Source organism: Larimichthys crocea, chromosome I, assembly GCF_000972845.2.
Source record: "Larimichthys crocea isolate SSNF chromosome I, L_crocea_2.0, whole genome shotgun sequence".
Taxonomy (NCBI): Eukaryota; Metazoa; Chordata; class Actinopteri; family Sciaenidae; genus Larimichthys; species Larimichthys crocea.
In genome coordinates this window covers 20,625,604-20,638,310 of record NC_040011.1, presented here as the reverse complement: position 1 = coordinate 20,638,310, position 12,707 = coordinate 20,625,604, and the positions used below count along the sequence as shown (strand labels likewise).

Genomic DNA, 12,707 nt, shown 5'->3' with positions numbered 1-12,707 from the left:
TATAATTTGTCTATGTGTCTATCTATGTATTAATCTCGCTATATTTATATTTATATATTTTCCTCTTCACATTTCATCAGACTGACTGATAAGCTAAACACACTGAGCAGCAGTGATTTCAGCAGCTAACCTTTGTGATAAAACTACACCAGCCAGTGCACGTCATGTTAATATATATTTGGTGTATTATGGACTCTGCTGCTTGGCTTCTTTCTAGAGTCAGTATTTTACTCAAATGTTTAATTTCTTGACTGAAACAAGACACATCATGTTCTGACTGAGGCAACAAGTCACAGCTGTACACACACTACAGTCTTCACAAACTACAGTGACATGCCCATACAGCCTTCATATGGAAGAAAGAATGAAGGAAATGAACAACTGAGTTGTTTGGATGAAACAATCCCTCAAAGGTTGTGTGGCATATTTAGTTCTCTATGACTTTTTTTTTTAGAAATTAATATTATTCATTCATTTAAAATGAACCATTGAGCAGCTGAAATCTTACTTCAAGTAAGAATAGGAAACATTCCACTTTAAGGGCTCTTTCACACCGCAGGATAGTCCGGGGGACTTGGTCCGATTGGGCGGGGAATGCTGAAAATTTTCACACCTTCATTTGGTTTGGTTCACTTTCACACTGCACCTTTGAAAGTGGACCAACTGGACAACAGGCTCTGGAGGCAGAGTAGACGAGGTGGAGACGTTTACTAATCAAATGATTGGTGGTACGATGTCTGGCTCCTCCAGACTGCATGTTGGTGACCTCGAGCGAAATGATGAACCCCAAAAAACAAACCCTGAACCAGCCAAAGCTCATGACTGGACTCATGACTCGGATCCAAGAAGTAAGACAAATGTTCAAAACACAATGTTCCAGATAGTTTTTATTGAGTCGTAACAACTGTGAAGAGTGAGAATACAGCATGAGACACTTTAGATTCTGCCTCAGCATCACAACAGTCTGTTATAACCTTCATTAACTCATCACATCACCTCAATTCTATCTCGACTGGCAACTCTTTATTTACATAAATAAAGTCACATAAGACACTGATAATGCACATAATAAATAGTGGAGTGGACTGAAGTTAAAGAATATAAAGCATTTCCCAAGTCAAGCATTTGTTTGGTGAATCAATAATCTATACATGTACATAAACTATTTTACAATGTCTTCAAAGAGGCCTGAACACAGAATGCTTCAGTTTGTTTTCACACTGAGACAGAGCTGGATTGAGATTTGAGAATGAAAACGAACAAAAATCGATAAAGAGGAAAGATTTTTCTGTAAGGCAGCATACTGCAAACTGTCGGATTGTGAAAGAAGTCAAAAGGGTTTTGTGGAGCCATTAACATAATGAAACCAGCTCACTGTATGAAAGAGAACATAAAGCTCCAGTTCAGAAATGTAACAAAGTGGAAGCCGAGCTGAAGAAAGTCAATGAAGATGGAAGTTTGGTTTAGTTGGAGACATTTGAACAGGTTCAGACTACACCTGAATGTAAAGAGGTGATGGAATTTACTGCTCTCCTCAAGTTCATGCTGAAAACCACTAAATCATCACCTCGTTAAAGTGACTCATGTGAAAACTGTCCGTCTTTAGACTAGTCTTCCTCCTGGCTTTAAACTCTAACATTAATCAATCTGAGTAGTTGGAATGCATCAAAACAGCAGAGAAAATCAGAAGTCAGAACTCCACCAGCGGAGGCGGACAGTGAAGGGTCAAAGCTGAGTGCTTTGGTAATTTGAAGAAGGAGAGCTATGATGAGAGCTCCGTGTAGGATTTTGCCCTCTGGAAACTGCAGAATATTTCTAAGATCAATGCGCAGAGTTTAACTAAAGCGGAGGATTCTTGGTCAGTATGAAATATTAAGTATGTGAGCAGTGACTGTCAACGAGGCTGTATCACTCTGCAGCATGCGTGTGCATGTGTGTGTAAGTTGCAGAAAACATGGACTGCAATGTACATGTCAACTGAATTGTATTTTTCCGCAGGACATTCATCAAATCCCAAAACTTTTGATTCCCACACAGAGCGGACACGGACACACACGGACACACACGGACACAGCGGTGCTTCATTTCACTTGAGGAACTTTATGTTTGTTATCTGGACGTTGGCTGGCAACAATGACAGCAATGCAACAAGCTGGACAAATATTAAACTCATCTACTGATCAACTGTCTTAGAAGCAATGTAGAAATTAATCATTTGGTAACCATGGTAACACATGCATGCCACCATGAGTGCAGTAATTTTGCCTAATCCATCAGTTAAAACAGGTGCGTGTGGGGCCGTATCAGTGTTTGTTCCACATGAACTGAACTACAGCTATGAAACATGACCTTAGCTGACAGTTCTGCTGAGAGCTGAGTACAGTAGTTGTTCTTGTGTGTTCTCAAAGTAGGAACATTTCTGGTGACTTAGACTAGATTCAAATCTAATTAGTTTTTCTCAAGGGTCCTGTGAGCCGTGTAGAGTCCTCAGGAGGTCCCTGGACTCCACTTTGCACAGCAGAGCTGTAAATCCTCTTGGAGCTCACAGAGTCATATCCGCAAACTGAAGCCGAATCCCCGGAGTTCTCAATATTTAACATGCTGTGAAGAGTCCTCAGTCACTCTCTGCTGTCTGACTCAGTAGTAGGTACACCAGTTGCTGTTATCGCTGGGCATCAGGCCGCCCGTGATGAGCAGGATCAGGTCCACAAACCACCAGATTCCCAGGCCTCCCAGGGTGAGCAGCTTCCCAACGGCAGTGCCGGTGTGGCCCAGGCAAAAACGATCAACGCCAAAACAGCCCAGGAAGAAGGAGTACAGCAGTGTGGTGATGAAATAGTGTCCTGTGTATCTGCACAACAGAAAACAGTACAGGGGGCCATTTAAGACCATTTAACGTCAGCTGGGACAAAATGTAAAGAGAACTGTGCAAATAAGAGTTCAAGTGAACGATGGACATTTCATTCTAACACCAATACCATGATATCAATACAATGAACTAAGACCTTAGTGTAGTGAAGAGCGATATCCTGGGTGGAGACTGTCTGAACGGAACAAGCCTCATGTAGTATTTAGCATATGCCTATTGCAGTAGTGTCCTTGTACAGGAGCTGCTTTGATTGTGTCTGATCTCGATGCAGTAACACTCATGTGCTGATGAATGCAGAGAGATGCTGGGAGAACAGCATCACACCATGACAAATACAAAGTAAAGTGATGCTTCTATACATGTGTGAACATTGCCCTCTAGTGGTGAAGACCACAGACTTACATCTGAATGAGTTGGGTCAGTTACTGGATATAATACGTCCTGCTACAGTGCATGTATGTATGAGAAGGGAAGTCTCATTTTTAGCCTCAGTACTCGTGTCTCCATCTGAACTCTGTATGCTGTATTCAGTCTCTGCCGGCTTCACATTTCCATCCATTTCAATTACACTAATAGCACACATTTATTTTACAGGATGCATCATCTTGTGTCATATTTCAGCATTGATGGTACGTACAAACAAACATTTTATAGGTTAAATGACTAATCAATTAACCTAGAAAATAATCAGCATGAATTGATGATGAAAATAATCAAATCATTGTTGCAGCCCAAATGTGTAATTGTATCAAAGCCTGAGGTCATTCACATTTAAGGGGCTGAAACTGAATCTGTGAATAATAGTTTCAGCTCTAAATTCAATATATTAAAACAATTCATTGTTCAGCATTGTTATCAAAATTACTGTGTAACAATGTTTGGAGGTTTCTAGTGTAGCTAGCAGATATCTTGAAAACAGATTTGAGACTTCCTCTGCAATCTGATTAGCATCTTCATACATGAGCGCGACGAGGAAGACATTTCTGCTCATCTCTAAACAGATATCAGCACATGAATGAAGATAACTGTTCAAAAAAAGCTGAATAGTCATTAGACCAGACTCAGTATCTATATATTTATACAAATCTGTGTCACAAAGTCATGCTGCTGTTGAACAGTCTGACAGCCACAAGTCCTTCTTTCCAACAGCCGTCAGACACTTCAACATCAGCATGACTTCAGGATTTTTTCTGTATATTTCTTACTTACTACTTACCGTAATTTTCTAACTATTGCGCGCACCTGAATATAAGCCGCACCAGCTAAATTTGAAAAGAGAATAAATTTTGTATGTATACGGGCCGCACTTGAATATGAGCCGCATGTTTTCATGTTGTAACATGAGGTATTTACACAGAAAGACGGTACACGAAGATTTTTGTTTTTGAGACGCTTTTTTTCAAACTGTGCCTGAAAATCGGCAGTACGGCACCAGCACGGCACCAACACTATTTCCTTCTTAGATGGCCAGATCGATTGGCTTTAACTTAAAAGCTGCATCATATGCATTTCCTCGTGTGTTTTCCATGATGAGGGTGTGCGCAAGATCTGCAAAATGACAGTTCAAAATCAAAATCAAAACTAGTGTCTTATTTGGTGCATAATCTTTCCCCACGTCACTTTTGTGTTTACTGCTGGAGAGTGCCGCACCGTCGTATAGGCCGAAAACTACGGTACTAATAATTTATTATAAACCTTCTGCATATGAGCTACAATAAGCAAATTTTCCCAGTGTGGGATCATTAAAGTCTATCTTAGCTTATCTTGTAACAGAGATTACCTAATATTTCATTTGAGTCAGTAATACGGACACATACAGTGCATATTCCTAAAGAATGGCCACTTATTGGGTTGGAACTTTTACTTCTCACACTCTTGCTCTCTCTTCGTGATTTATGTAGAAGTGATGTAGAAATTCAAAAAGTCTGACGCTAGGTTCGGATAACAAGTACTAACAATAAGTCAGCAAACTTAACAACAAACAACACATCTTAAATGAAGCCATCATCAATGCCCAGTCATCCTGCCTCTCAGATAGTTAAAGGGAAAACATATTCATAAAAGATTTAATTTGGGGGGGACTTATCATGGAACAGTTTTGACTTTAGTTTCCTGTCTGCTACATTTCAGGCATTTTGTTTTGTGTATTTTCCTTTGAATTTTAAACACTTAAATAACGTCCAGACTTAATGAAAACTCTGAAAGCTTTACTCTGCCATTAACTGGTGGAGCCAAAGAAGAAATGAGTCATTTAAGGACTACATTCCAAACATAACTGTAAAAATGAATAGTCTTGAGGGGCTGTGGTCTGTGCCTTACTTGATGCATGGTACATCTCCTCTGAGGAACTCTCTGGGTCCGGCACACTCTATACCATCAAGAGCGGTGCAGATAACCTGCGTGACGTTCACTTCTTTTTTCGTCTGGCCACCCCACTGAAGACAAAAAACAGACAATGAATTCATTTTGAGTGATTACCAACATAAAATGCTGTAAAAATAAATAAATAAATAAATAAACTTACCCCGACACAGCCATGGCCCATCTCCACGGAGGCGCTCATGTTGCCTGCATGATCCACGGGGTCCTGACAGTAGATGAACTCCTCCGGCCTTTAAATGAAGAAAGACAGACGGTACAATCACAACAGGCAGAGCATGCATGAAGGCCTATTCATAGGATACATCTTTTAATGAACAGGCTGGGCACAAACACTGGCTGCTGCATTGTTACACATTCACACAGGAGTGGTACATTCTGTGGGGAGTTCGTGGACTGACTGTTCTCCCAGATCTCTGACAGTCTGCTGTGTCAGCTGACATGCTTAACGACAGACCAGACTAGCGTTACCGTGAATGTGACTTACAGGTAGCTGCAGAGGACCACTGGTGACGGGGGTCTGTACTCATAGGCCTCTGTATAATTGGTACTTTCCGGTAGGTCCGGTGCTTCGGGCGGCTGCTCGCTGTTGAACGGGAGCGTCGTGGCTCCCTGCCCGGGGGAAGTAGCGGGAGTCTCCGTCGTCGACGAGTTCTGGGAGTGAATTCCTTCCAGACATTGTAACAGAATCACCGTCAGCAGCAGCAGGAACTGTCCACACAGCAGGATGTAGCTCACTGAAATCATTGTCAGCCTCAGAACACTACATTAATCCTCATAACAATCATAACAATCAGAACAATCATAACAGCCGTTCATGGTAAGCAGCGACATTCAGCTAGCTGCGTATGACGTCCTTCTTCTTTTAGATTTGATTGGCGGCTGGCATCCCGCTTATAGATGCATTGTCGCCACCTACCGGACTGGAGTGTAGTACTATAATAATAATAATAATAATAATAATAATAATTAATAATACTAATCATAACTAATAATACTATCATAGACGAAAGAAGAAGAAGAAGAAGAAGAAGAAGAAGAATACATTTTATTTCATAGGTGCCTTTCTGTCACCCAAGGACAGCTTATAATAAATGAGAGTAGACAGCAAATCACAGAATCAAACAAAAAAGAACCATAAAAGTATCAAATTACAAGAATACAACATTAAAAACAGGTTAAAATAGGACAATGCAATTGAATCAGATGGAAAAGGCTATTTTAAACAGGTGGGTTTTAAGTGTAGACTTAAATTGTGAGAGTGAGTTGATGTTCCTTATGACAGAGGTAAAGAGTCCCAGAGCTGGGGAGCAGAGCGGCTGAAAGCTCTGCTCCCTATGGTGGAGAGACGGGCAGAGGGGACAGTCAGGTGAATGAAGGAGGAAGATCTGAGGGAGTGAGGGGGAGCAGCAGTAGATGACAGAGAGAGAGAGACTATATATATATATAAACCCTCATTAACCCTCATTAACCCTGTTTCCCTCAAGTACTTCCTCACATTGCAACATGTTCCCTACCGTGAAGGTCACTTTTTCCCTTTGCAGTGCTGCTTTTAGTTCTCTCCTCTCTCTCTCTCATATTCCATAAGAACATGCTGCACAGATTCAGGATTTACCAGTTTACCAGTTCTGTGCAGTGTGCTATTAAGCGTCTTCCTGTCTGATTTATATCCCAATATTCCTGACAAACCTTTTGCATTTCTTTTGTAATAATTGTCTTTCCTTCTGCTTTCCCTAGTGGGATATTGTTCACTGTTTGTGACCTGAGTGCCTGTTCTGCGAGTATGTCTGCATCCTCATTGCCCTCAACCCCTGCATGAGCAGGAACCCACAAAAAAACAGACCATCCTCCCCATTATGAAGTCCATATAGCCTTTGATGGATCTCCATGATTAGATCTTGCCTGCATGACTTCATGGTCTTAATACTACTGACTACTACTACTGCCCAGCTTACTGATGCAATGGGTGTATTGGCTCTGTTGTCTCCTCCTAACCATCTCAGTGTGAGCGTGATAGCCAGGAGTTCAACTGTGTACACTGATGCATGATCTGTTGTTCTCTTCTTCATTTGCTGCTCTTTTGGCTCTTTTTATCCATCTGTATTCATACTTCTTTGTGGCATTTTGCAAAACATGCAACTGATAGCTTTAATCCCCAGCTATTTGCCCACTGTTCCACTGTATCAACCGCTGCCTGCAGCTTCCTCTGCAGATATTTCTGATTCTTTACCCATAATGCCTCATCATCAGCAAATAATGATTTACTTATCCCCCCCCACCTCCTCAAATATGTCATTAATCATACAGTTAAAGAGTATTGGACTGCATACACTCCCCTGTGGCGTTCCATTTTTAACCATATATACTGGTGAGTACTCTTTCCCTACTCTGACCTCTATCGTCCTCCCAAACAGGAAATCCAACACCCAGTTATACATCTTCCCTCCCACTCCCAACTTGTCCAGTTTGATTAGCAGGCCTTCCTATCACAACATGACATACACTTTCTCTATGTCAAAAAACACAGCAACCACTATCTCTTTATTTGTCTGTGTTTTCCTCATTTCTGATTCTAAGCACAATACTGAGTCCATTGTATTTCCCACTTAACGAAACCCACTCTGACATGAAGGAAATAAATCTCTGCTTTCTATGAAATACATCAACCTCTCTATTACCACCTTTTCCATAGTTTTCCCTAATTGAGATGTAAGAGCAATAGGTCTGTAGTTTGGTGGATCTGATGCAACTTTACCTGGTTTTGAAATTGGCACTATAACCGAGTTCTTCCATGCAGCTGGAATCTTACCCTAAATCCCATACTCTGTTGATTAATTTCAATATTACTACTAATGACCTGTCATCCATGTTATCTAACATAGAGTAGCAAATGTCATCTTTCCCTGGCGCTGACTGCCAGGTGCTGGGGATGGCCCTTAACTCATCATACTGAATGGAAGATCCAGATAGTTTTTCTTATTAACCCATGTGTTTTTGTGCCAGCATAATACTCCTTTGCTGCTTAGCCTCTGCTGATAGATTTTCTGAACTATGAACTTTAATTAGTGTTTCAGCCAATAGCATCACCTTTTCTAAACCACTTACATACGTTTATTTGGACTCCGCTTCTTCTTCTGTGGGCAGACTACACTCTGTAATGGCGCATTGCTGCCCTCTCCAGTTCCTTAGGAATTACTCCAACGCTGTGCATATAGTCCATACGGTCACTGGTTTATATCAGGAGTGTCCAAACTTCTTTTAAAGAGGTCCAAATTTGACAATGTGAAGATGCCCGGGGGCCAATAATAACATTTTAAAAATGAAAGAATGAACAATAAGAGTTACATACAAATGCACTCTTCTGTAACAATTTTGTTTTCATTGTCACAACTATCTTTTTTTTTTTTTTGTCACCAAATCTAAACCAATCGGGCGTGAACAAATCTAAAACGAGTTCTTCCTTTCTTTCACATCTGGAGTCAGATAACAAAGAATAAACTGTATGGAATATGTTAAACTTGCATAAAGTTGATACAAATCTGAACCTCATGTTCATTCTAAACATGACTTTTTATGAGTGATGCAAAATCTGTTAACATTTAAGTTTAAAACATATCACTCTTTAACAAGATCATTCAGAAAGTAATATTTTGTGTCACATCTACAGATATATGACAGCAGCAGTTATGTCCTTACAGGTTCAAATGCTTCATTACTGTATGTCAACCAAAAAATCTAATCTTCCAGCCATGCAGTATCTGACAATCCTAGCAGGCCATAAATAATATATTATAAAAGTGAACCAGTTTACAGTACCTGACAATCCTAGCAGTCTGTGACTGGACCCCGGGCTGGACTTTGGACATCTCTGGTTTATATGTTAATTCATTCCAGTTATCCAGGTTAAATAAATTACTCAGGGTGAATAAAAAACATTATTTTTGTTTTTCATATATATTTTTATGTCCTCAATGTAAACATGTTCAATGACTAAGCCTGTAACATGTTAAAATAACCATCAGTAGAGTATGAAAAAGAAAAAAAAGATTTATTTATATTTTATGCTTTGTTGGTACTCCTGTAGAGTAATGCTGACTTGGCAAATAGCTTAGTGGTTCTAAACCTGGGGTCAGGACCACAAACAGGAATGAGAGACAGGAACTTCCTTTCAGCCAATGTCAACCCTTTAATGTACACATACACTACATGCTATACGTTACATACTGTGTTTTTATATATGTTAATGGCCCCAGTCACCTAATTTACCTAATCTGTTATTGTTCTTTTATACCAAAAACAGACATTTTGCCCATTGACTGTGAATTTGCCTAACAATTTCCATTTCCATTGACAGAAGTTGTGATCATTGGAATGGAATTCCAATTCGGAAACTCTGCAAGATCCATCTAGCTTGACACACCTGATGTCACAGAGATATGATGGTGCATGCAGTTAGCAGTTTTCTTCCATTCTTTACTATATGTATGTTAGTGTAATGAAATGTACTGTAACAACTTTATTGTTGCCATTTTTGTTGTCATTCAGTTGATTTGTGCTTTAATGAAAGTCTCTAGCCTGTATGGCCTAGACTTGCCATACAGACATTAGTTTGCTGCAGATGTCAGCGTTTTCTGAAAGCAGATGCACTGGGACACATTCAGATTCAAAGATGGGAAAGCAGAAAATGTTAACAAGTAGAGACTCTAACTTTGAATGGCATTGCATTGTACTAATTTTGTAGGAGATCAAAAAGATTCAGTTTCAGAGTTGTCCAGGTACAGGTTGACCTCTTTTTTTTTTTTTTTGAGGAAAAGAGACAAAGGATGTAATTTTTGGCCTCATCAACCACAGCCCTAATGTCATATTTGAGAAGCCATTGTTAGTCAGTGTGGTTGTTTAAAATGTTTAACAAAAAAAGTATAAGTCACATTCACTGGATATTCTATTATCTGGAATCCCAACTGTACTACTGAGACTACTAGCAAAAGTGTGTTTAGGACAGCTGAGCTCAGAACAGTGAGATGCGTGTATGACTTGCCAGATTATTAGGAGCCACTGGCTAAAACTAATAGAGTCTGGGACAAAAGCCAGCACTTTTTGGCTGCTTTTCCTTCACTCTGCAGTCCAACTCATCCCAAATCATCTCCATTGGGTTTAGGTCGAGTGATTGTGGAGGCCAGGTCATGTGATGCATCACCTCCTTCTCGGGTCAAATAACTTTTAAATAGCTTGACGGTGTGTTTTGGGTCATTGTCCTGTTGGAAAACAAGTGATGGTCCTACTAAGCTCGAACCAGATAGGATGACATGTCGCTAACCTTTAATTTTTAATAAATCACCAATCATGTCACCAGAAAAGCACCCGAACACCATCACAGCTCCTCTTCTAAGCTTCAAGTGGGAACCACACATGCAGATCCCATCCATTCAACTTCTATGCATCTTTCAAAAACACACCAAAAAATCTCAAAATTGACTCAAAGTCCAAAGTCCGGATTTCCACTAGTCTAATGTCCATTCATTGGCTTTCTTGGCCCAAGCAGTTCTCTTCTTGTTGTTGGTCTCCCTCAGTCGTGGATTTCAACAGCACACAGTCTCCTCTGAACAACTGATGTGTCTGCTGCTTGAACTTTTTGGCACATCTGTTAATTAAAAGCCATTCCAGATGACTAAATCATGAAGCTGCCATTAAAACAAAGGCTACCTACTTTAAAACAAAAAAATATATAATTTATAATTTTGAGGTTCAGCGTTAATCGAAAATCTAAAAAATAAAAATAAACAATTAGAAGGTGTAATCTCTTCTCTTATTCATCTCCTCTACACCAGTGGAATTTTTGGTTATTTCATATTTCCCAAATTGTCACCACATACGTCCATGCACCAACCAGAGAGAAGTATTTGAAGCAGAATCTGATGATAGTTGATTGTCAGGTTATTACCTAAAAGATGTTTTGCGACTAGTATTTTTTTACACAAAGGGACTATATTCATATAAATATGTGTAGGTTTATATGTCATACTCCAAACTTTATTCAGAATTTGGTCAGTTCAATGTTTCTGCCTTCAAAAGGAAGACATATCTGAATCTAGAAGTGTTTTTAATTTATCTTTCAATTCACCTTTAATCCACCAAGCACTGCATAGCTTCAATAAAGACAACTTAATATGTTATTAATAAAGTCATGTTCATTGAAATGAAATAAATGCTTTTTGCATCACACTGATTCAGTCATGCTGGCAATAAGATGCAGATATGTATGCAGAGACTTTGGCATTATACAAGCTTGGATTGAAATAATTGTTGTCGGCACAAGCTGACAGCCTTCATGATGGGAGTGGGCACACCACATGCAGGACACTTTCAAACAGTGATAACCACTCTTAAGTCGGTATTTTCACCCTGTTTGTGAATCGTCTTGAGTGGAATCAATTGTAACTTTGTTCTCCTGGTCGGTTTTGTGTAACATTAGCAAATCAGGAGTGAGATATTTCAATCCAGCACCACCCACGAGGGGAACAGATGAAGATATGATTGGAGGGGTGAAGTAGTCCCGACTGTGGACGCTTGGATAGGCTCTGAAATCCACTCTGGACTGCACTGGTGGGATGAGATACTGGGCTGATGCGGCAGAGAAGTTGGAGTAGGGGTAAAATAGAAAGCCTCTAAAGTGTGAAAGGGTCACCAGGTCCTATTAACAGGTGAGAAAATACACATCATCAGTTGATCTTTAATAAATAAAAGTGACAGCTTAGATCTGAGATAGCCTACTGAAATGGCACCCATGCTTTTTCTTTTTTAACAAAGATAAATACAGCTAAATACGTATACAGCGTATACGGTAATTATTATTTTATGTAGATGACTCATATTATTTTCAGTTTTGAAATAAGAAAATCCTCCTGAACAGAACAGAGCAGTTAATGGGTGATTAATATTTAAATTACTATGCACCTTAGATTTATTATATTATGATTTGATGCACTGGCATTAATTCACTTAGTACATTACTCAAGTACTATAGTACAATATTAATGTACTCAGAATTGCACTTGTTTATTCTCCTTTCTATTTCTAGTTCATCATATTTCAGAGAAAAACATTGTAGTTTTCTGCACTGTGCTGCATTTATTCAGCAGCTGTAGTGACTTTGCAAAAACATTTATGAGTTAATAAGATAGTTAACAGTGAGTTTATGTCTGAGGAAGCAAAGGGAATTTTACAGTAACAGATGGTAACTTTGGAAGATACCCTCGTCATTGTCTGCAGAAACCTCACACAAGCTAATGCAACTTGGACTTGTATTGAATTTATTTTAATTAAACTACATTTCAGAGACTTTTTTTTACTTCACCAATAGCAGCTGCAAATTAAGATAATACATAAAATAGAAATTGAAAATAGCTCAACAGCAACTGACTACAACATTAATAATATATAATAAATAATAAAGAATACA

At 39.3% G+C, this 12,707-nt stretch overlaps 1 protein-coding gene across 1 annotated transcript; it reads right to left on the bottom strand.

Annotated features, from left to right (window-relative positions):
* Positions 1-869: 869 nt before the first annotated feature.
* Positions 870-6,128, bottom strand: tm2d2 (TM2 domain containing 2). Its single transcript, XM_010739846.3, has 4 exons — positions 5,736-6,128; positions 5,394-5,481; positions 5,189-5,304; positions 870-2,851 (listed from the first exon to the last, which is right to left on the bottom strand). The coding sequence occupies exons 1-4, from the start codon at positions 5,993-5,995 to the stop codon at positions 2,638-2,640; spliced, it is 678 nt and encodes a 225-aa protein (XP_010738148.1). The 5' UTR covers positions 5,996-6,128; the 3' UTR covers positions 870-2,637.
* Between the last annotated feature and the right edge of the window lie 6,579 nt (positions 6,129-12,707).

What these genes read in the sequence shown, in the direction of transcription:
- tm2d2 (XM_010739846.3), bottom strand. Translation starts at nt 5,995, where the DNA reads ATGATTTCAGTGAGCTACATCCTGCTGTGTGGACAGTTCCTGCTGCTG. An exon ending in GTGGTCCTCTGCAGCTACCT is followed by an intron (nt 5,482 to 5,735) that starts GTAAGTCACATT and finishes CTTCATTTAAAG; the next exon opens with GCCGGAGGAGTTCATCTACT. An exon ending in TGGGCCATGGCTGTGTCGGG is followed by an intron (nt 5,305 to 5,393) that starts GTAAGTTTATTT and finishes TTTTGTCTTCAG; the next exon opens with TGGGGTGGCCAGACGAAAAA.